Raw genomic sequence first — 25,028 nt, 5'->3', positions numbered from 1 at the left:
ACAAACTCGCTTTTACTAGTGATAAAAGCCCTCAAAGTTGTAGAAGTATGTGCTAGGTTTCTGTTGTGATTCCTAATCGAATTGTACATTCTTGGAAAGAGGAGGCATCACATAGAGCATAAGTCCTCTTCTTTCCTTCCCGAGTGTAAAATCGAATCGGTACTCACAAATTAAAAAAAATAGATGCAATCTTCGTTATGTAAATTGTCCATTAAGGGATTTTAATCTTCTTTTACCATAATTTCATATACTCAATACTCCTAGCAAATCCAAATCTACCATTGTTTGCGTCGTAGGAAGACCTCTTACAATATTGATGTTCTTTGATCTTGATTAAGGTTAAGCGACGTGAAAAGATCTCGAATAATTTTTGAACAAAATACAAGTATGCTCTCACAATGCTTCAAATCATGAAAAATTTCATATTATTGGGTTATATATAACTTAATAGTAAATGACTATTAAAGTTACAAATCCACGCACCTGTTAAGTCATCACTATAATCCTAGCATGAGTAAGGAGCATGAACATTATCAACCCATTTTGAAATATATTATTTAAAAACTTATTTTTAGATAGAAAAAATGTTTTCATTTAAAAAATACCCTTTATTGTCCTACTTTTAAAAGGATGTAATGAAAATTTAAAAATAAAGACAAATTGTGTCAATGTGTAATTTTGATGAATACAATATAAAAGAAGTAATTTTAACTTAAAAATGGTTTTAAGCATATATGCAAAATGTTTTTAAAACAAGAGAGATTATTCCTCTATTTTAAAGTATCTTGGTCAATTTCAGGAGTTTTTCAAATTTTTAAATTTCTTGGGCTATAAAACAAGGAGTACAAAAAGACAAAAGGCTTTATGTTTAGAAACTCATTTTGGGTTTTGTCAAAGACCAAAAATTCATTTTTTTTTAATTCAAAAAGTGTTTGCAGACGGATTCAAGGATTTATGAACAGTAAGCAAGTTTTTTTATTTCTTTATTTTTTTTTCCAAATCAATGGTTTGAAAATTTGAAAAAGATAAAATTCTTAACTATATATTTAAAAACTTATTTTAGATGTTTTCAAGGTTCAAATATTATTTTCTTCATTGTAAAATTCTCAAGTAACTTTAATGAGTTTTTCAAGTTATTTAGAATTCCGAAATTTAATTATATTTCTTGTGTAGACTAATGATACAAAAATTATTAATAGGTCTTCCAACATTGTTAGCACCTTGTAATTCATCATTAAAAAATTATACTGGCCAAAATTTCAAAAGTTAAGGGGTTAACTAGATTTGTTATGAAGAAAACATATTTCTTAAGAAAAGGGCAATATTGGAATGAAAACATATTCTTTATCGATAAGTGAGTTCTTTAATAATATATCTGAAATGGGTTAACAATGTTACAAAAAGTTAAAAATAGGGGAAGCAAGTGATATTTTTCAAAGTTTAGGTATACTAAGTGATATTGTTACAAACTCAAGGGACGTTTTTGAAATTACCCCAATAAATAAAAGGTTAGAGAACCAACAAAGCTTAACAAAACCACGGAATAAAATTATAAAACAGAAGCAGCTTCGTCAATGCAGTATGCTCCTTGATCAAAAAATGAAACTAAGTCATATGTTACAACTTCTCATCAGTGTTAAATATACAAAAATAATGCCATATCAACCACAGTGAACTGAAGCTTCTCAGCACTGACTTCCCCCAAGCAGGCCCACAATAGATCCCCAGTTTTCCCCACAGCTCCATACTAAACAGTCAAAAGAAAAGGGTAATAATTAGTATATCAGTAACTTCAATAGATAGCATACTACTTGACTTTCTCAAAAAGTGGTAGTCGAACCTTTTGATGGCTGCTCAATCCAAGGGCCATTCATTATAGCCAGTACGGTGCATACCTCACTGTATTGAAGACCTTCCAGCAACTTTGGAGTGAGTAAGAAGCACCTGTAAAAAGTTGAAAGCAGCACACTGTGATGACACAAGCGATGCAGTCTTCATTTTGGCATGAGAGAGGCACAAGTCCAAGATCTTTTCAAGCAGGGAACATAACCATAAAATGGCACCAACTTCAGACAGATCTAAACCAACACCAAATTAATGGTCTTCAACATATCCTTGATAAGTTACTAATATTCGTTTAACATCCTTCAGGTTCTAGTAGATTGATTAACTGCTGCCTACCTGCATCTACACCTAATTAATATCTTTAGTTCCCAAGCGTGCTCTAAGCCAGACATTCTGTATTTATGTAGTCTCAAGGTTTGACATCATTTTTGCTCATCTTATATTGTGCACAAGCTATAGACGCTTCTCAGAATCTCAGATATGGACAGCATATTAAGCCTAAACATAGCTCCCTAACGTTGTGTGGAATACATAATCCAGATGTCTGACACAAATTATTTGCACAAGTACCTATTTATCAGCAACATCAATGACGCAAGATGAGCTGCCTCAAAAAAAAAAAAAAAAAAAAAAAAACTAGTGTCTTTCTCATTATGAAAAAAAGCAGTTATCCCATCAATATATCTGAACTATCAGCTTCAACAGGGAAAAAAAATGCAACATGATCGTGTTTGTATCAGCCTACAACCACCATGGATTTATATGAGTAGAAAAAGTTCAAATCTTGACAATTGAACCTAAAACCACGACAAAATATATCAAATGGCAAATTTCTGCTGTTAACTTTACAAACATGGTAGAAGAAACGAACATACTGTGGAGTATTTGGTTGACTAGCAGCTTTGACCAACTGCTGAAACATCTTTCTCTCATTGACAGGGTCCATACCTTACGGAGTAAAATAAAAAATTATGTTTGCTGCCCATGAAGATATTGAAAACAAAAAAAACTTTGAGGTGTTCGCCAACCTTGATTTATCTCATCAACCACCCTAAACGGACAATTTGTTAGGTCTTGCAGAGAAACAAGGTAGAGAATAGTTGAAACAGAGCGCTCCTTAAAAAAAAAAAAAAAAAGAAGAAGATACAACAAGAGTGAGCGCTGCTAAAAAAAGGATACAAAAACAAATCAGCAGCAACAGAAACAGGATCATGCATTTAAGATAGTTAATCTTCATACCCCGCCAGACTGATGATGGGCACTGAGAACCTGCAATTGTCCAGCTTGCCTGTGAATCAGATCCCATGAACAGATTAATAAGAAACAAACAAACAACAATTATTGGGAAAAATAGTTGCATAAAATTCATATTATTAGTATTCAAAAGAAAGACAGATTCCTCCTCTTTCCTTAACATGTTCTCTTAATAGTTGTGATACAGGTTCAAGGTGTAAGAGTTGCAGCCTTGCGATGATTAATACCACTTGGTTTATTCCATGTTCAGTATTATCCGTTGTATCGTCCAACTTATTTATCTAAACCCCTGGTCTTAGAGAAGATAATTTCCAAATAGCTGCCTGATAGAAAATGGCAGTGTAAAATTTTGATCATCTTTCCAAAAGCCAAATCTTTAGGGAAAAGCTAGTTCTGTTGACTTTCCCAATTGAAGGGCCCAAGCCAGAATTTCTATATTTTTTCCTTTGTGGGCCAAACTTTTATCAATCAACACAAAAATTCACCTGTTTATCCAATATCATTAGAAATGCACCAAGCTACAAGGCAACCAAGGTAGGATTATATCTAGAACAACGACAAAGATTTTCCAATATCTTCAGTCATGGAAACAGCATATCACATTGAGCTTGTAATGTTTATCTAAACCACCAATCCATGCAGGTGATGTGGTAGTGGAAGCATAAAAAACAAAGGGGTTTACATGAATACCCTCCAAAGGAGAAACGTTGCATGAACAACCAGACATGAATCTACAATTCCTAAAAACGTAAGAAAACTCGCACAATTTGTAAAACCAACCAAAGATATATATTTTAATTGGAGAAAAGTCTTTTTTAACAAAAATCCTAAGTGTGCCTATTTATAGGCTACAATAGGTTAACTAAAATAGGAAACAGAAACGCACTAAAACCCTAAGACAAAATAAAATATGCATCGGGCCTCGACGAAAGCCGGCACTGCACATAGGGCTGGTCTAACACCCCATCTTCGCCAACACTATTACAACCAATAATAAAAATAACAAACCTAACAAACAAATAAAAATACTAATAAAAGCTATGAAAACCACCCTAATTAAGAACCCTAAAATGGCTTCTTGGGCAGCTTTATGGAAACAAACGAGGGGTTCCTGAACCCAGGGGTCCTCGTTCTGGATCAGTGGGTATCACACTCACATATACTCGTTCATTTATTTTTGCATTTACATATTTTGGTATAAAGTACAAGAAGACAGTAATTTAGTTTTAGACCAAGGGTCAGATTTTATATTTAGTAGGGAGAACGACATGGTCAAATTTCTGGTTCATTCCTTAGTCTTTCTGATTCTTTTAGATTTGAGAAGTCTTTTACCTAAATAAACCGACAACAATTAATCATTCTAATTTTGGTCATTGAAAAGTTCATTCGCTCCATAAGAAATCAGTTATCGTTATTGACTGGATTGTACTAAACCATAGCCACATTAACATGACATATGTTTTTCAAAATCAATACAAATATGCAAAATTATTAATCGATATCAATCAGGGAGAAGCCAATGCTAGTTACATCCGTATTGGCACCCTAATCTCAAACAAATTGCAGTGGGTGAAACGTCAGAACCATAGTTTGATTCCTTAAAGTTTCTTTAATCATGACAAAGTTACAATGGGCAAGCTGAGGCCAGCAGGGAAATAATCCCACTACCTTCACCATTCCCCATCCACTTTTGTAGCATTCCTCTAGTCCATTACTTAACTAGGCACAGTACTTCACCTTTGGTATGGTGGTTCTTGGCCATCTTCAGAAGTTTTGTAGCCCAGAGATGGATTTTATATACCAAAAGGAGCACATACATACATGTGTGACAGCAGAGTCATGTGGCCAGGAATTTTCTCAAGTGACCTGTGGCTGGTTTGAACCGTAGCAGCACTTGTTCAAGGGTCAAGAGCAAGGAAGAAAAAAGGGGAAGAAAGCAGAAAATTTTGTGTGAAAGAAAGAAAGAAAGAATAGTAGACAATAAAGAATTGTTTCATATGCATTCCTATTTCAACCAAACACTACGGTTTGTGGCAAAAGCCATTACCATTAACTAAGTTAATCACACTCATAACGATTGTGATTGAGGAAATTTAACCAAACAACTCCTCAGTCACATTAAGCCTCCTAAAAAGCACTGCTACCATCTAGTTCTGTGAGAATTATTGGTATTCCAAAAATATAAAACTTTAGCAAATCATTTTCATCAGGAATCTTACCCTAATTAATGTTTATGAAACATTACTCCAGGGGGGTATAGGGAAATAGTCAAAAAAACAGCACTCAATGTGCTCAAAGTAGCTCTACGTTCTACTAGTTCTTATTTCACAAAATAGGACCAATCAAACTAAAGACAATCTTCGTACAGCCAACAAGTAATCTATGTACAATTTGCAGTAAGTTGTCACACAATTTTTTTGTCTTGGAGGCTTTCCCACATCTGGATGCTTGGCCTTATGTTGAATCACATCATAAATTGACTTGTTTACTATGTTTTTCAGTGACAAAATGAGAAGGAAACGGAAAAAAAGGATAAAAAAGAAAGAAAGAAAGAAAGATGTGCAACTACCACACCAGGTCATGAGATGTTTTTCATGACCTGTCCACCTGCACCTCTTTCTTAAGTAAAGGCCCAATTGTCCTTTTATACACCAATTGGCTTCTAAAGCAATCCTTTTCTTCTAGACTTTCTTTGGTAGATCATACATCTCAAAGAGGTGCTAGTAACCCAGTATTGTCCTGTGTTCATTACCCATTTCCAGCATCTAGAATTTTCAATGGAAAATATTTCTTCTACCTGAACACATTTAAATGGAGAATTGGATCCTCCTATCTACTTGGAAAACTAGTTGCGGAAAGAAAATGCTACTCAAAGTATGTATATCTGCTATGCAACTAATCAAACATTCACATACTAAAAAAAAAGGGAAAAAAAAAAGTTTTTTAAGACAGACAGTGATTATAATCAAGAAACAAAATTACCTGAACTTCACTTTTATTAGTATTCCGTACTGATCAAAGTCCATGCCATGGTCATCTAAAGAAAAACACACATTAACAAAGGGAACAACAGAAAACTCTAGGAAACTAATATTCAATAACTTCAAACTCACCCAGTAAAACTTCACCAGCAACAGCCATTTCTTGAAAGTTACGACTGAAAGTCTGGTTTATTTGAAACACAAGGTTCCTCAATGTTGGAAGCCAACTTCCCTGCAGATACCACACAAAATTCAAACTTGACCAAGCAGCTTAACATGTTGCAAATAGAGAAATTTGCAGTATAGAGCCTATGCATGACACCACCGCATATTGAGTATGTTAAAAAGATTATATAAGAAACAAAAGGAAGACCATTGAACACAACCTTCAAAGAATTGATTTCATCAAGCAGCTTATTTAATTTGTTCTCATCTTCATCTAGTTTCCTTGTAAGATCATCTATCTGCAGAACTTGAACAAAATTAGACCATGCACATAAAGTCGATAAAAACAAGTAATGAACAAGAACACATACTTTTACTTGACGACTTTCATATTGTTCAAGAACATTTGGATTATGGAAAAGAATAGAGTTGGCTTGAGAAATGGTATCATGAATAGCAGCCTCCAAGTCCTCAACAGTGGCAGGCAACTGCAAGTTTTGTCAGCCAGTGAACACCATTAGTCCACTCCAAAGAAGAAAAAGTACAGACTCGAACAAGTTTTAGATTTTTCAAAGGCTGAAATCCTTGTTAAAAATGTTTTAAGCATGTAAACTAGAAAATATAGAATAGGATACCTACCTAACTGTTTGATTAAAGTTGATGTATAAATTTCAGAGCAAACCAAACACTTAAATCTAGTTTGGTTTCCGCGCTGATGGAAACACAACTCACCTCTGCTGAGATTTGATCTTCTTTTTCTTTTTTGTTTTTTTAATATTCCAGATCAAACATCTTATTCCCTTTCAAAGTCCTCTGCTTATATCCCCCAGATCCTATATCAGCAATTCTCTTCTTTTTTCTAATTTGATTCTGCTTTTTCCACTCAGGTGCAATAAAACACAGGATGTACAATGGTCCTTTTTATCTGCTAATTTCATGGTACAACTTGGAACTCTAAAAACCTCCAAGCAGTTGTTTTTTTTTTTGGTTTTTGTTTTTTTTCTGGGGGGGGGGGGGGTGGTGTGATCATGCTTCTCTTGAACATTTCCCCATCTTCAAACAAATTCAATCCCTTAACCCAATTACAAGCATTAGGTATACGTATTTAAGAAATTAAAAAAGGCACGAAGACAGTGGCAGAGCCAGGAGTATATTGAAGGGGGGCAAGTTGTGAATGTTGAATATAAATACTTTGTAAATCTTAAAAGGAGTAGATTTTTTTTTTGTAAGAGAAATTTTAAAATTTTTTCTTTTTCTTTTTTTTGTTTTTGGGGGGAGGGGGGGGGGGGGAAGGAGGGGCAACTGCTGTGCCCACCACTGTACAAAGACACACTTCCATTATGCTGAACAATGTGCAAAGGAAAAATACCCATCCAATGAAAAAGATGTCAAATTCATGTGCAAACCTTGACAAACTCTTGCTCAAGCTCAGGAGTGATTTTGGCAATAGACTCTGCATGCTTCTTGGCAGCTGAAAGTTCTCGTCGACAATCGTCCACTTTCTTCTTACCTGTTTAACAAACATAAAAACAATTGTCTATCAGCAGCAAAATAAATGCATCTACACATATATAAATCGTCCACTTTCTGTTCATATAACAGAAAGTAAACTGAGCTAGATAACACCTTTGTTGAATCTACATAAAGACATAAAAAGTTCCATCTTGTAACTACCAATATAGAAGATGGCAAATAACATTTTATTTTTTTTATTCCACAAATAAGCAGCTTTACTTATGGAAAGCATCTCTTGTTTCCTTATAACTTTAGTGAATCTATAGATGCACAGCCTCTGCTCAGAAGTAACCACAAACCAAAATGTAGAAGTGCACCAAAAAACTTATACTACAATAAAATTTCGAGAGTTCATAGTTGTCGCAGGATGTTGTGGAGAAAGATGAGGAAAAACAACAAAGTTACAGCCATTCAAAGGCCAGGAAATATTCAGGAAAATTACAAAGTAATTACTGGCAGTATATTAAAAATAATTAGCAAGCCATGCATGAAGATTTTATCTTTTATTCATACAAAGATCATAAGGACATCAATAGTGTCAACAGAAAAGGAGAGAAAAAGGGAATAAGAAAAAGCCAAATACCAGGTCAGGAATGTGCACATGCAATAAACAACTCACTCTAAACTAAAATTACTTTTGAGAATCAAATTTCCCAGGTAATTCTTGGAACTGTAATCCTTCTCCATAACTTCCAAGTCTGACACTACAAATAACCAAATGTCCTTACTTGGTGAATCAGATTCTGCTATTATACTCATCTAATTGCTTAGTTTGCTTTAATTTGCACAGATATATCTGGTCTTCCCCCTTCTAAGAATTCTTGCCATTCTACCATTAGAACATATTCAGAAACTTCACACCCAGAGGAAGAAAAGAAACAGCAAATAGACAAGAACATACTAGGTACATGCATAAACACAAAGTAAACAATTCCAAACTGTGAACTTGATCAAAGTTTGTCACCTTTGCTAGAGGGAAAAAGATATGAGGATAAAAACAACAAAAGGCACTAACTCACAATTCTGACAATGGACTGATGCTTCAAGTGATAGCTTCTCTTGTTGTTTCATGTTGGCTTCCATTTCTTTCATCTAACATGGCCACACAACCCCAAAACAAATGACAGGTGAGTACAGGGTCAATTAATGTGGTAAAATATGATTCAGTTGATTAGAGGAGGACGAGAAAACTGTGGATAGGATGGTTTAACAAACACAACCAATAATATCATCAACAAGTGATGAAAAACTGAAACATAGACAGTTCTGCTGATATGCAACTAATCTACCAAGATACCATGCCATGACCTTGAAGATGTCCCCTAAACTAGGTTCAAATTCATAAGGCCAGTCCTTCCACTTTACATTGCTTCCAGAAAAAGCTTTTCGTTGTTAAACTAAGGTTCCAAAAAGACCTGTGTATAAATGTTCTTCAGTCTTAACCATTAGCATACACTGGTGACCCAGAGTCAGGAGGAATTTCATGCTGATCGACAACATCCCTTTTCACTGTTCTACATACATTGGTAGTTGTGGAAATGTGCTTGCAACTGAAGAAAGAAAAAAGAGTCTTTTGCATTTCCACCAGAAACAATGGCACACTCAATGCATGCCGACATCCACTCATGTCCTAGCACAACGTTTCACTTGCTGGAAGCAGTATAAGTGAGAAAATTTTTCAACTTTAGTTGAGCTCACTTCTTTCAACTTTTCATTCTACCTGTGTTTGAGTTAACAAATACTAAGTTCTGCAAGCTTGTCTGGACTTCGAATAATCAACTTCTACGACCTTTTGAACTTTTTATGCTTCCAAAAATATTTACTCCACATAAATTAGCTTAAAGAAGATCGTCACATATGAGGTTTTGACAAAATGATACATAATTAAGAACAAGAAACAAGAAATTTCATTGTTAAGATTTAAGTCCCAAAGTTTCAAACCCATCCCACTTCTCTTCATCTTTGCTGTGCCAGCCTGGCAACATAACATCAAGTCTTTCTTGGTCTCAACAGTAAGCTCATTTGTACTTGTTTCCCTACTTCTTCTAATTATTTCTTCTTGTACATTGACGCGTTTCACTGATTTAGTTCCGGTGTCTAGATCATAATATTTAACTATTGGTAATGTAGATGGAAATGAAAATAGAGTTATTTTCCTAGTGACTATCACTAAGCACTGTCAATGACCAGACTATTTGCCGGTGCTTCATCATCGGGTAAGAATATTTTCACATCCACATACTTGATTTCATTCAGAAAATATAAGGCTCCCTGGAGACGAAAGTATCTCAAGGCAAGCTCAGCAGCATGCAAACAAAACCTAATAGTTTTACTAATCAGAATCAATTTCATGCAGGACTTTAAATATTACATCAAGTGCAATGTGTTTCAGTACACGTGTCTTCAGTTAGGATAGATAGGGTGCTTAAATAATTTTAGCACCATATAGTGGAGTTGCAAACGACTAATACACTAATTTTCTTGAGGTATGAAATAGTAATACCTTATCTTCAAGCTCTATAGAGACCAGGTTTTTTTCAGCAAAATCTCTTCGGTAAGCAACAGCATCAATGATTGAATCCTGTCAAAAACAAGAGGACACCATAATTAGTAAAGTCAACAGGTATCAAAAAACAAATCAGTTTTCCAACATCACAAATGGAAAAGCAATTATTCTGCCACCAGAATACTGATGCACCAAAAGTTTTACCTTAAGTTGGATTGCAAGTTGCAAACGCTTAACCTTCAATTCTTCAATTTTTTCAAGGAGTTTTAACAAAGAGAGATCTGGGTTCTCCTTCTCCTCCATGGATTTCAGCCTCAACCTCCTTTGGTCTACACTTATTAGCATTTGTTTGTTAATTGTAAAAAAAAATATATATCTCAAAGTAAAGGCATCCTAAAAGTACTCACTTATGCGGCTTTCCACTTCACGCTGTTTCCTCATCTGACTCTGATAATTGCTGTTAATTTCCTCCTGAAAAATACTGATTTTAAACATTTGACTATATATTGAGAATAACTACCAAAAGTATAGTTAAAAAGATGTTCTTTAGAGTACAATTAAAAAATATATATGCATATATGGTTTATCCAAGCAAGGAAGTTAAATCTATTAAAAAATACGAAAACTACATAGGAAGAGGTGGTTACAGTTGCCAACAAAACAACCTCTCTCTTAAAGTTAAACCCTTGCCTTTCACTTTCTCAAGTTCCTCCTTGAATTATTTCTGCATATGCATACTGGTGAATCTAACTTTTCTTCCCTGACAATATCTAAAGGTGCACTTATGATTCCGTAATATAAACATGTATAACTCAGAAATCAAATATACAGTTAACATCATATACACAAATTTTACATTATTAACTAGCAATTTAGTACTTCAAATGCCAGTTTTTATGTTTTAAAACTCTCCTTAGATGCTGTTTGTGCTATTTCAGGACTAAAGTTATCCCTACCAAAAAAATCATTAATTCTACAAGATCGATATTGTACTCATGCACACTCATCGTTGTATCTGCACTCTTGTTTTGAAGAAAGAAACACAAAAGGTAACAACAATGTACATAAAACTGACATGAATTCCAGGTTCAGTAGCAAATTGTACACACTTATAGTGCAGACAACAAGCTCTCTATCCATTACAAAGATTCATACATGAATAACCATATAAAATACATTCTGAAACAGTTAGTGGCCTAGCGTTTTTGAATTCCCGTTTGACTAGTAAACTATGTATTAAGGTCTCATGACCAGCACTTCTCATTCTATGGGTCAAAACGCATTCTAGACTATGTTACAATGTCTTTTTTTTTTTTTTCCAAACGATAATTTTTGAAACGATAATTTTTTTCCAAACGATAATGTTTGTCTTTTGAAAGGTGATTTTTTAAATTCAAAAGGACTTTCTGACTTACTTCAAAATATAATTTTTTCACCCTTCTTTACATTGATGAGTTTGATCTTCATAACGGATAAAGGTGCTTTTGAGATTGACATAGATAGAACATGCTGTTAGTGTTCCTTATTAGCAATAAAAGACGCATTGCAATAGCAACCTTATTCGCAAAATAGACATCCATAGAGGCCTATAAACATAAGTTTCACTTACACGTTCCCTGTGCAAATTAGCTCCTTTGTCCTCCACATGCCTCAGCTCACTTTGAAATGCTTGAATATCTCGCCCTAAAGTGGAGATCCTGTCATCAAGCTCCGCCCTTTTGGATTTGAGTCTCTCAATTTCCCTGACATCAACATCTGTGCAGGAAAATTGATAATTAAAAAGGATAGAGAACCTGTGAAACTTATATACAATTATCATACATAATTTCAAGAAATATACTGCATAAAAGAAGATGAGAGTGCTGCACTGCATCCACGGAGGCAGAAATATGACCACCATATCGTGACTGATTCCATCTATAGTGGCTTTCTGGAGTCCAGAGATCCATTATGTCCAACCTCAGTACCTCATCAGCCCTTTGGTCAGTTTCTTTGGACCCAATGTACTGAGGAAAACAAGAGAATGCCAGAATAGTATAGTTATCAATTCAAAGCAAACTCCTCTAAATATCTTACCTCATATAATTCATCAGAGTACAATCAAAAAGAGAACAAGGGACGAAAAATATTCATGTTAACATACAGAATATTCCAGCCCAAACTGGCTAATTAAAACTTCTCTGACAGCATAAGGAGCCTCAAATATTTGGTCAAGCCTAGAATAGATGCCAAGCATTCGCATCTGATTAAGACAATGAAGAGAAACATTAATCAAAAGTAAATTAATTCTCAATACAGAATTTGAGTTCATGTCATAGTGGTACCTCCTCAGTAACTTGAAAAGGCCTCCTATGACAAACTTCATCTCCAACATGATTTATTACTGGAACATCAAAGGACCGGAGGTTTGTAAACAAGAAGTCACGGTCAGCTGGATCCTGGGTAATAAAGGCCTATGGAATAGGCAAGAGATTGAAAAAAGAATGGCACGTCAACCATGTAGACATCCACTCCAAAAAATTCCAAATTAGTATCATATCACTGGAGCAGGTTGAAATCAATCTCACCAGGTACAGGACTCACATTTTACCACAAGTGGATTGAAAGTGCAAACTATTTAAACAAACCAAAATTTTTCTAATTGACATGCCAAAAACAGTTTACCATGCGAGTGAGCATTCATTGCAAAGCCAACAAAAACAGTTATTAAGATCCAATAAAAGATCTGTAACAAGAACATATGAGTATGAAGCAACAAGCACAATCATTCATCAGAGTTGGCCATTGCCTAGACATTAGTCGCAACAGAAACTTCACTTGTTGAAAACAAAATTCAGAGCTAGGGCAAGTCACTTAAAACATTTCCATAATCATCAACCAATATTACTGAGAAACTCGCATTGCGAACCGACCACCTTTCAATGCCCATATCTATGCTATATATACAGCAGAGGGCTGTCATGGCATTAACTTTTCCTGTCATTATATGGAATCTCATTTTTACCAATCATACTTACCATAGACACAAATTACCTGCAAAACTAACCGTCTCATCGAAGGCTAAAAGAGCCCAAAGCTAAAAAAATAGCTTTACTTGGAAGTTTTCCTTTAGGAAAACAAATAATTTCCTAAATTCAACCAAGCTCAGAAGAGTGTGCCTCAAGCACTAATTTGTAGAAATCCTACAGCTCTTTAGGGAGTATGTTTGCAAACCCTACATTAACAGTATGTTTGCGATACAGATGCTGCAGTGAAATCCACAGCTCTTTAGGGAATTTTCTTTATTTGTAGCCCATAAGAAAGTGAATGATAACAATGCTAGCAGAACATAATAACAGCACCAATACTCAACCGAATTAAATTGGAATAACACTGGTTTAATTCTCAAAAAATTCTAGTTGTATCTCCTCTTTGATAATGCATGTTATTTTGCATTCACGAAGATGACTATGTTGCACTAAGCAAACATCCATGCAATCTTTGGAACAAATTTTTAATTTAAGAATTTCCCATTTCCACTACGAGTTTGAAATGCAGTGACATGATCATTTTTTACAATTTCAAAGTGATTAACTCAAACAACTAACTCCTTTCATATATCATTTTTAAGCCCACCCTGCCTGGGGAAAGGAAGACATGCATTTAAAACAGCTAGCAATAGACTTTGATGAATATGCATAAACCGAAGTTCCCAGAATTTCATCACTATTAGCAATCTTAACTGTTATTTAACAATCAGACAAGTATTTATTATTTTTGGTTCAGAAATACATAACCTGACATCTTGATCTGAAAATATTATTAAAATCTGTCTGGACCATCCTTGATGATAACTCCATATTCATATATGAACAAACTAGCTATTTTCACTGTATCGAAGCTGTCAAGCTTGTGTGGATTGTGCGGTTATAGATATGGGCAATTGTGCATATAGATAACAACGTTCAAGACATCTTCATGGGACAATAAACTTGAAGAAGTCGTATATATACTTGTTCAAGACATCTTAACATGACGGCCACCAACTTTTGAAAAACTTTCTCATCAGATCAGTGTGCAAATTGAACATGTGACTCTTTATCCTTCATTTCTCAAATAACCTCTCCCTTCAGGATTTGCTTCCCTTAGCAATCTTTTCATTCCTCTTGGGCCTTTCTCTACAATTACTATTATCTATTGCTTATATTTCCAATTCCACACTTCTTATTTTACTTCCTAAAATTTAAGGTGCTCATATATGGACTTCCCATTTAAGAAAAGGAATTTCATTTCCTCAATAGATTGCTAGTTGTACATTAATTATATCTGAAGTGCTATCAGAGGTGAACTGAAAAGAAAAGTTTTTATCACATCTTTACAATTTCTAAGTGCATTTAAGTCAATTTTAAAGGTATCATCAAGAAGAAAAACAAGCTTTTCCACATTTCTTGCTTTGGTCATATAACATCATTTGCATACAGCAATTCAATTATCAGGTCTCCAAAATTACCTTTCTCAACTGCAAAAATAATGTATGGAACATCTTTGAAATCATAGGAATCCCAAAAGTTAACTATCTAATTCCTTACAGCCATTGCATTTCTTAATCACTACAATGATCATATCTTTAATTAAGCCACTAGTAGATTCGTTCAACTTGGTCTTATTATATAGTTTGATCAATAGGACCTTTTACAAAGCAAAACAAGTTTCCCTCTTCAGTAATATAACAGCGCAGAAAAATATTAATAAAGTCAAAAAATATTGAAAACATGAAGCAATATTTTGTCACCTCATTTTCTTGAAACTCAAGTTTGTGAATTGATGTATAACAATGTTTAATTCACTATTGCCTAAGTACTCCCTCCTTGTATGGGAAACTTGTTATTTCTCTGTTTAAATTGTTATCAAGAATCTTCTATTTCTTGTTAGCCTTGTTTACCTTATTTATTTATTTATCTATTTGATAGAATAACAAATTTTATTGATAAGACCTGTAGAACAAAGAGGATGAGTCCTCAAAAACATACTAAAATTGACGTGAGACTCAGCTAAGTGTTAGCATACCCAAGATGGAGAGATGGAGAGTTGGGCAATATATACATTTGACTTTTGAATGAGGTTAAAAGATGTTCACAAGAAGTGAAAGAGTAAACAGAATGATGGTATTAATGCCAGTCCCAATATATATATATATGTGTGTGTGTGTGTGTATTGCTTTTAGGCCAGTCAAAAATTTGGACAGAGGGAGCAGAATAAATCACCGAGCAAAGCATTTATTAAATCAATTAGTTTTACTTATCAAATATCTGGCTTTTCCTTTCATCCACAAACAATTAAAAGTTCTTTCGCCATCCTCATGAAACTCTTGGCACTCAACAACAAATCATAATGGAATACAAAAAATCACTTGGGTTTACAACCTCTGTTGACACTTGAATGCATTTTCTCCACTATAAGCTTGTCAAAAAGTAAATTGACTAACTCTACTTTATGAAATAGGACACAAGAACTTCAGTCAAGGGTTATTTCACATGTCTGGTCCTATAAAACCATTTGTACTTTCATATGAAGTATGATGAAATAATGGCAACATATAGCTCATTTCTGTATAGGAAAATCATCACCCAAGAGCCAGAACACCAAAACCAGGACAGAAAACCTGGTATCATGGTGAGGGTTGTCTTCACTTACACTAATAACGAAAACCAATATCCATATAAGATCAAAGGGTGCACTTTATCAGAAAATACCTTCCATATGTAATGGGCAACATGACCCTCTAAATAGTCAGCATGGACCCTATTTGATACGTTGACCTACATTAGGAATTTCAATCATTAAAGTTAATGTCAATAATTACAAGATACCACATGACATGGATGTCTTATTTATGTACCTCAAGAAGTACTGGACCGTAAACCGCTTTTCTGAATTCATGACGATGCTCCTGTACCCACTTGTAAGCCTCAAATATCTTCTCAGCACCAGAATTTCGTAACGCTTGTAACCTCTTATGGTTAGTGCTTTCCATGTCTTCCAATCTGCACAGGATTTAAGAACAGAAAATGGCTGAGTAACCATAGACAATAAAGCGCAAATTTGGTAAAGAAAGGATATTAACCTTTGCACACACTGCCTCTGGTTTTGCCTACATTGATTTAGTTCCCCCTCTTTCTGAGACTTCGCAGACCTAATTTCTCTGGCAGCATCATCCAGCTCACAAATTTGAGCAAACAATTCCTCCTAAAGATCATTTGATTTAGTAATGTGCAAAGGAATCAACAAAATATGTAGGTCATCAAAACACAGAGATAAATGTTTGTGTAATATACCTACTAAAAATTAGTTTCCTTTTGTTTAACAAATAGCACCAAGGGATCACAAGTTTCTTTAGCCTTGATAATATGTAAAATAAATTTTGTAAAGTTTTTGTCCAATATGAGTCCTACCAGACACAACTTTCAGCACAAGAAATGTTAAACCTACAATTTTATCCTTGGGATGTTCAAAAACAGGAAGATTGTCAAGTTCCAATTCAGCAGCTTGAAGCTCTTCTTTAGCTTTATTGACTCTTCGCTGACGCGATTCTTCTTGCAACTTTAACTCTTCTATTTCATTATATGTTCCTTGTACTTGCACTCCCTGGAGATCCATACATTACAACAGGATCAATTATGCTAAATACAAGTAATTACCTGATTAGAACACAAGAGTCAAATGACACCAAGAAGTACCAGAGAATTGTCATCCTTCTCAATTTGCAACCTTTTCTTCGTGTTGCTATCTAAAAGTCCAAATAACTTTTTACAGTTAGCATCATGTGCGGTTTTTTCTTGCTTTTGTTTCCTGAAAGCGAATAATATTTTGTCATCAAGCATCAAAGCTAAAAACCGAGATACAACTGAATTCAAGCGATCAAAAAATCTTGAGTTGAATATCTAAAGTTAATCACACCAAGTTCTTTAGAGTTTTAACTTATGCTTTGGTTGTGCTCTTTTCTAAACTATACATAGTTAGCGCATGGCATCAAGGAAGCACTTGCACTCAACTCCTTGAGAAAGCAAGTAGATATGAAAGCACTAACATTACCAATAAAACCTCTCATCAAACAGGGATTAGATTTGTGGAAATTGAAAAGACCCAACATTTGGCAAATTTAGTAAAGGTCAAATTTTTTTTCATTACTTCCACAAGATCACTTAAATTAGGTTTAAAGGAGTAAAAAAACAGTCAGAGCATGTTCATTTACTCGAGAGGTATTTTATGTTGATTTAAAGCATTGGCAGCTTCATCGAGTTTCTTCTTTGCTTCTTTCTCCCACCCTTGAGCTTCTAAATACTCAGCCTTCTTAATGTCATATTGCAGCCAGGGCAATTTCTTTCTCATTGACTCAACCTGCAAGCAAAGTGTATGGTCATTCAAGTTGTTTTACTCCAACACAGAAATTAGACGCAAAACCAAATACCAGACCTGCAACAGGAGTTCTTCTCTTTGCCGTACACGTTCAACATCCCTTTCTAGTTGTGCATTAAGTCCCTTGAGCTGAATAAGAGATCCTCGGTTGCTTTCAACTGTCTAAAATAGATAGTAAGAACTATCATGTCCCCTTCTCTCCAAAAATATCACATTCCATAATCTCAAAAGCAAACATTTCCACTTCAGGATTCTCAATTCACCCAATAGACAAAAGAATATCATCAAGGAAAATGACAGTTTGCAACTCACTCGTTCAAGCTTCTTTAGTTCTTGACTCTTAGTAATAAGTGAGCGATGCTGGATGGGTAGTCGAGGATCACCAACAGCTTTCTCAGTCTCTTCAAGCAGTTGTACCGGAGTTAATTTGGCAAACTCACAAACTCTATCTTGTGGAAGAAACTAAAGCCAATGACAACAAAAACAAGGGCAAAAGCAACATAAGAGAGAAATCAACTTAAGAGACTAGAAAGAACAAACAATGAGAAACATAACAAACTCAGTATATTGGTATGAAGTCATGGGATGGTTTGAGAAACTTTGATGCAAAACATAAAAGAGGATAAATGGGCACAGCCCAAGATTGTTTTGTTGTTTATTCAAGCCAAGCACACCCATAGCTTCAGTCTGTACACCCTCAGGAAGATATCCAAGGAGGGATTAAATGTATACTTCTCCGAACTGCCGAGCCCAACCAGGTCCATCTGAACAGCTAGACCAATATCTTCTATACAGTTTTCTTCGCACTTAATTCAAAATGGCTCTGTACTAATAACACTCAGTCCTACTTGTTTGACAGCATCAGGATTTTTGTTTCACCTGGCACTTTAATAACAAATATGACCATTGAGAGAAACTAGGGAATCTGCAGTAATCATACTCTTATCAACTAAAATCTCCATAATATGAACTCATCGGAACTTCCACTCCAGATGTCAATAGTTTGCTGAATAATAGTTGTAGCCTCGAGGTCAATATCAGTTGATTGTTATGGAGATTTATATTAACCAAAGCCAGAACTTTAGATTCTCCATCAATTTCTTCAATAAAATTATGCCTTGATAATGGTATTTTGTTAACCATGATTTAGACTCAAACTTCAATGTCACTTAACCAAAGCTCGAAAAAGTTTATGCATAATAAATTGCTAAGATTTTAACTTATTATATGCTTACAACTTCATTCTACAGATACACAAAAGAACTGCATATACACAGACAAGCCCTCAAAGAAATTGCCAATTTGCTCTTTGTTCTGAGAATTTTTCCTTATATTACTACACATGAGAAAATACAAAAGATCCCAACTTAATGCTACATTCCAGGCGATCAAATTTCAGTTCTAAGCATTCCAAAGAAGATTTACTCCTAACTCAAAGCATTCCGGAGTGGAAAGCATACTTCATTTCTGTGTTCTAGAATGACCAAAGATCCAGGTAACCTTGAGGCGAACAGCACATGATAGAACCATTACACCAAACAAGCAATAAAGCTGAAGTGTGCACATGAAAGAATAGCACTGTCACTTTTCTTTTCTTTTCTATTGTTTTAGCTGTTACTGTTCCTAATCAATAACTTCTTATCATCTTCATAGATAGACTTTCTTCTATAATTCAGATTGCATCCATTCACTGCCTTTAATAAAATTTTTACACTATAAAGCAAAATGTCAAACAAATAAAATGTACCATTGATTATATTAAAAAGAAAAAACAAGGCATCACAGAAGATGAACCATAGGCTGATGTCAGCAACTAAAATGTACAAGAATGAGATAAACTGCATATAAGGTAAACTTGCTCAATAATATTTTTTCAGCACTAAAATCTCCATCTTTAAACCCAACGTCAGTAATCATTTCCAACTGTTTTGCCAAAGTAAACCTTTATAGTTGCAAAATCTAGATAGTTTTTGAGTCATGGGAAAACCCATCCCTTTAAAAATCATAATCTCCAGAGTAATTATCCTGTAGTTGCATGCAAAAAAAGGGATATTATAAGAGGGGCAATTTATCAGCCTGTCCTTACTCTTTCCTGGATGCTGTATTATTGCCTACATCAGTTAAGAGTGATCACTTGATCTGCCATCTAAGAACTGAGCAAGACTTTTACAAAACACTGGAAATGAACGATTATATGTGTAACATGTAGAAAGCATAGAACACATGAAATGTCCACATTTAAGATCCGAAGGATTAATTTAAAGCTTACTTGAGTCAAATTGTTGATCTGGATGTTGAACCTTTGGATTACCTCAAGTATATCCTTCTTTGGCACCACCTTTCCTGAAGCAAAAGCTTCACACATTAATAGTCACCTTTTGACAAATATAACTAGTAATATTGCATTACTTCTTAAGTTAGTATTCATATGATGCATATAAACTACAAGGAACTTTGACTACAGTCATGGACATCTTTTTGTTAGCAGGAGCACTAAAATACACTCTTGATGAGCTTTTGCCTAGTATTCAGGAAAATCTACAACTCTGTCGATTCCTGTGCTGTGGATGCGTCATAAGAGTTAAATCATTCTCAAACTCCAAAAATGCTATTAAGCTTATATAGAATAAAGCAGCTGCTAGTATTGACATGCCAAATTTAATTAACTGAATATGCATTTATCAGAGGTTACAATCAAATACCACTAATCAATACAAATAAAAGTGCTTCAAAAACAGAGATGAGAACAACATTTTCAAATGATTCTTTTCTAGAGGCAAATCTCAATAAGCAAACCAGGATAGGCAGGTACCAAAAAGGTACCCTACATGTTTTTAAATTACATAATTGCAGTGGTGCTGAGCATTGGCAACTGCCACACAACCCAAAATTTTATCGATACGTAAGCAAACTTCTGCAATTCTCTGGAAGATCACTCACAGTGCACTACCTCAATCATGCAAAGTCTTCAAACAACGTTGAGAAAGAAACAGCAAATTAGGAAGAAACCTTCCAAAATTTACCTTAGTTTTTCATCAGATAATGACCTCAAGAAAATGGACAATTCTATGTCTACTATAATACTGGCCTGGACAGTTCTATGTCTACTATAATACTGGCCAGTCAGTGCATACATACTGCAACAATATATCATTAATAACAGAAACTGTATAATATAATACTGGCCAGTCAGTGCACACATACTGCAACAATACATCATTAATAACAGAAACTGTATAATTTTATCGATACATAAGCAAACTTCTGCAATTCTTCAGAAGATCACTCACATTGCACTACCTCAATTATGCAAAGTCTTCAAACGACATTGAGAAAGAAGCAGCAAATTAGGAAGAAACCTTCCCAAATTTACCTTAGCTTTTCATCAGATAATGACCTCAAGAAAATGGACAGTTCTATCTCTACTATAATACTGGCCAGTCAGCGCATACATACTGCAACAATACGTCATTAATAACAGAAACTGTATACACGCAAAGTTAACAAGTCAATATATAAAGCTATGAGATGCATACACATATCTGCACATAATAGGGAGGATTTATGATGAATATTTCAAGAAGGTACTAAATTAAATAGCATCTCGGCATCAAAACTTCATCTACACAGTTCTAGATATTTCTTGATGACTGGAAAGCACTTGTAGTTACTTCTCTGGCTACTGTTTCTCAAACTCCTTTACCGAAATTTTATATAAAGCTTGGCTTATAATTGGTACTTTGCCAAACTAATTATGAAGAATTTGAAAGCACTAAATGTCATCTGGGCAGTTTATTTTTAGTTCATATCCTTTTCCTAATATTTTGTTTCCGTCGCTATTAAAAAAATTCAACTACAGAGATCAAGATTTTTAACCCCAAATTTACGAATTGAGGAGAATCCTGCCATAAATTACAGCCCTACAAATAGTGGGTAATTATGTGAAAAAAGAGAATCCAAGAAGACAACCTGAAAATTTTTGCATCAACAAGCCCTTCAGAATGGAGATCAATTAAAGGACATTGTCTGCATGTAATATGAGGCATTTACCATTTAAAATCCACTCAGACTTGTTGTGTACATCTATTTTGCGAGTAATTGTGATTTTCTCCCCCTTGTTTTCTCCTCTCAAAGTTATTTTGATGTACCCAGACTCCTCCCCACGTTTCACATATGCACCAATGCTTGTTGCCCTCCCCAAAACCTGCATATATGCAAGTCATCATAAAAGTAAGACAAAAAGGCAACAGAATTCACAGTAGTACAGGTATATTTTGCAACCTGTGGGTCAGCGCCAAGGCCAAGCGCAATTGCGCAAACAAGAGAGCTCTTACCGGACCCATTAGGTCCAATAACAAGGTTTAGTCGTGAGCCTGGTTTTTCAAACAATGTAGTGAATGTCATGAAGTTGCAAAGCTCAATCTCAAGGATGTTTCCAGGCATGTAATCATCTGTATCCCTGCAGGGCAAAGGAAGGAAAACCGAAGTGAGATCAGAATTACTGGGACATCTAATCTTGTTTTGCTAAAATGAGATAGGTGATGGAACATATCACAACACAAAAATTAGATTGCAAAGTTTCCTGTGACAGGTAGAAAGTATTGTCACCCGGCACAATCTCAATTAGTGAAGAGGAGAAAAAAAGGCATTGAAAAGTATCAAACTCACTTGCACACGAGCCTAACTTTTGAAGCATCAACAAGCCAATAAAGACAGAGAAGAGAAGCACACAACTATTAAACTAAATGGCAATTGAAATTAATTGGAAAGAATGGCCAAAAAAAGGCACAACTTTTATCATTTTGGCTTAGAGACAATCTGATCCAATAAGGAAATTAGTGATAAAGGAATCAGAAATTTTCAAAAGCATAGCAAACAACCAAAAGCCAGAAAACAAGGTCTGAGCCATTGCAATCGGTGTGGTCAGAGTATTCAACATATACCCCTAAGTAGGCAGTTCCAATTTCACATTTTTTTACATTTATACTTTAATCCCATGACAACCAGGTGATCTAATGTAACCCTTCCATTACATTACAGCTCAAACCTCAGAAAGGCAGAACATTACACTCAAAAAGCTACAATCTTTACAGTAAAACTGGCTCCCCAAAGTTAGGTCAGGGTTAAAATCATCAGATGTTGACTCCAAAAGTCAAAAGATCTTCCAAAATTTGCAATTTCAACCATTTAAAGAGCAAAATTCAAAAAAAAAAAACCAAAAGAAAACTGTTATATCTTGATTATGAGTGTATACTCAAGTGTAAAGGCCAGAATTCAGCTGTAGTACTCCGTGCTTCAAAGGTCATAACTTGAGTGTTCAAAAAATCCTTTTTGAACACAAATTCTAAAACCCTAAACTTGAACATGCAAAAAACTTCAACAAAAAAATCACTTGAAATGCAGACAATTTTGAAAAAAGAAAAAAACTACTGCACCTGGTGACTTTGGCCCTTTTGGCCTGGGGCTCGTCCATCATCAGAGACTAGCGATAGAATGAGGAGGACGGCCGACCGACGTAGAGGGTAAAGCTAGGGTTTCTCGGTGGGCTGGGGATTGGGCTGGGCGAGGCGGAGGAAGACGAAGATTTAATTGAAGGTGGTGTGATGTGATGGGACTACAACAGAGAGGAGGGGTCGGGGGCGTTGGCAGGGCAGTTGCTCCTGCTTTTGCTCTGCTCCGGGAAGTGAGAATTGGCGCCAAAATTATCAAGCACTGGCAGTAGCCCGGGTTTCATGAGCGTCGTCAAAATGGTTTTATTAAACCCGACCCGATATGGAATCCAACAGAGGGATCGAGTCAGTGGATCACTTGGATCCCTCATTGAACGGTGGGTACTAATTTAATATTTATAAATACAAAATAGTAATTTTGATATAAGTAAAATATCTAATAAATTGCTTTTAGATACTAATTATTATATTTAAAAAGATATATAATAAAAATATAAGTACTAATAGAAGATTTAATTTTATTTTATAATACATTTACATGAATAAATAATATAGTCAAAGATGAAACAAAAATTGTGCCACTTGTTTTCAAAGATGTAGCATCACTTGTTTAATGTTTTATTTTTCTTTAAAAATAAAATAATATTTTAACTACTCAAATACTGTAAAATGATTAATTGTATGATAAGCAATTGGTAAAATCTCATGTATGTTTAAATGAAAATCCAATGTACAAATCTTGTCAAAAGTATATATATATATATATTTTGTTTCAAAAATAAAAATAGAAAAAAAGTTAATTGACAAATTGGATGGGTTTCTGATTAAACCAGTGAATCAAATGAATTTGATCAAGTCAACTCTTTTTATTCGATCAAATTAGAGATGTGGTCCAACCTGATGCTCAAGTCACCAAGCTAACCGATTCAATTGCCAAGTCGAACTGAATCTAATAACTATGGGTTCAAGTACTGTGTATACAATATAAAGGGAGAGGAAAGGGGTTTCGCGTAAATATTATTTATCATTTTATGAACTTTCATTTTTACCCTTTTAGTAACTATTTTTATTTTAACCACCTAAACATGTGATTATGATTAATTGTCTTGAAAACATGTTTTACTTCAACTATTTACACTTCAACATAATTGACCCTAAGCCTTATAACTACCAATATATTAATTATTATGTGAAATAAATATAAGAGATTAGAGTTTGCTTTATCAATTAAAGTCCGTTTACTATAAATATTATGCATTTTTCTATTGCACACATATTGAGTGTGCAAAAGGAACTAGTTCCTATAAAAAGAGTTGAGGCAAAATTATCAAAGGAGTAAACTAACAAATATGCTGGAAATTTTAGGAAATTTGTATATAAGATATGCTAGGACTATCAATGGAGTCAACTCAACTTGAGCCAATTGAACCTAATTTTTAATTAAGCCAAGTAGAGTTTAGGCTTGAATTACATGTAAGCTGAGTTTGGGCTATATTAGGCTCAGTCCTGATTAAGGCCCGACCTTTGTATGTGAGTGCGAGTGACATCCCTAGGTAGGGTTTACCATTCATAAATTATAAAATATCGTAAGCTAAATTATGAATTTACCCTAATGTGCACATACTAATACTTGTATTATGTGCACATACGTCATATTCACCAAACACATTTCTATACATTAAAGTGCATTTTTCTATTCAATACAAGAGTAATTTAGTCATTTAGTAATAATTTTATTGCTCATTTTAATTTGTCAAGAATAACCCATACTACATTTGCAAATTCTCAAAAATTACACCATACTTATACATTTTCAATCTTCCAATTCCCTTTTTTCAACTTTTCCCAACAATTAGTATTGCACCTGCCTAAAAGAAAAGTTGAAAAACCAATTCTGTAGAAAAAATTACCAATGGA

The 25,028-nt window shown here is 34.6% G+C and overlaps 1 protein-coding gene across 3 annotated transcripts; it reads right to left on the bottom strand.

Moving 5' to 3' along the window:
* Nucleotides 1–1,527: 1,527 nt before the first annotated feature.
* Nucleotides 1,528–23,386, bottom strand: LOC113732338 (structural maintenance of chromosomes protein 5). 3 transcript variants are annotated; one of them, XM_027258042.2, is made up of 30 exons: nt 23,097–23,386; nt 21,943–22,120; nt 21,712–21,865; nt 19,931–20,004; nt 17,974–18,123; nt 17,719–17,823; nt 17,498–17,643; nt 16,983–17,094; nt 16,735–16,890; nt 16,370–16,491; nt 16,145–16,289; nt 15,999–16,064; nt 12,591–12,719; nt 12,410–12,508; nt 12,107–12,272; nt 11,876–12,021; nt 10,674–10,737; nt 10,471–10,595; nt 10,264–10,341; nt 8,780–8,852; nt 7,652–7,755; nt 6,617–6,733; nt 6,467–6,544; nt 6,213–6,312; nt 6,082–6,136; nt 3,085–3,133; nt 2,874–2,961; nt 2,721–2,793; nt 1,841–1,944; nt 1,528–1,747 (listed from the first exon to the last, which is right to left on the bottom strand). In XM_027258042.2, exons 1-30 carry the CDS (start codon nt 23,135–23,137, stop codon nt 1,686–1,688), a joined length of 3,159 nt encoding a protein of 1,052 aa, XP_027113843.2. In that variant the 5' UTR covers nt 23,138–23,386; the 3' UTR covers nt 1,528–1,685. The 3 variants fall into 3 exon arrangements, with proteins under 3 accessions (XP_027113843.2, XP_071936394.1, XP_071936395.1); XM_072080293.1 differs by lacking the exon at nt 23,097–23,386 and having other exon boundaries at nt 21,996–22,120; XM_072080294.1 differs by lacking the exons at nt 21,712–21,865; nt 21,943–22,120; nt 23,097–23,386 and adding an exon at nt 21,631–21,710.
* Nucleotides 23,387–25,028: the final 1,642 nt, after the last annotated feature.

This window comes from Coffea arabica, chromosome 2e (assembly GCF_036785885.1).
Source record: "Coffea arabica cultivar ET-39 chromosome 2e, Coffea Arabica ET-39 HiFi, whole genome shotgun sequence".
Lineage (NCBI taxonomy): Eukaryota > Viridiplantae > Streptophyta > Magnoliopsida > Gentianales > Rubiaceae > Coffea > Coffea arabica.
This window is presented reverse-complemented; position numbering and strand designations above follow the sequence as displayed.

Coding starts and splice junctions, on each gene's coding strand:
- LOC113732338 (XM_027258042.2), bottom strand. CDS start 23,137: ATGATGGACGAGCCCCAGGCCAAAAGGGCCAAAGTCACCAG. Junction 10,738..11,875: donor CTAATTTGCACAGGGAACGT/GTAAGTGAAACT, acceptor AGTATTTTTCAG/GAGGAAATTAACAGCAATTA. Junction 3,134..6,081: donor CTAATAAAAGTGAAGTTCAG/GTAATTTTGTTT, acceptor TCTGATTCACAG/GCAAGCTGGACAATTGCAGG.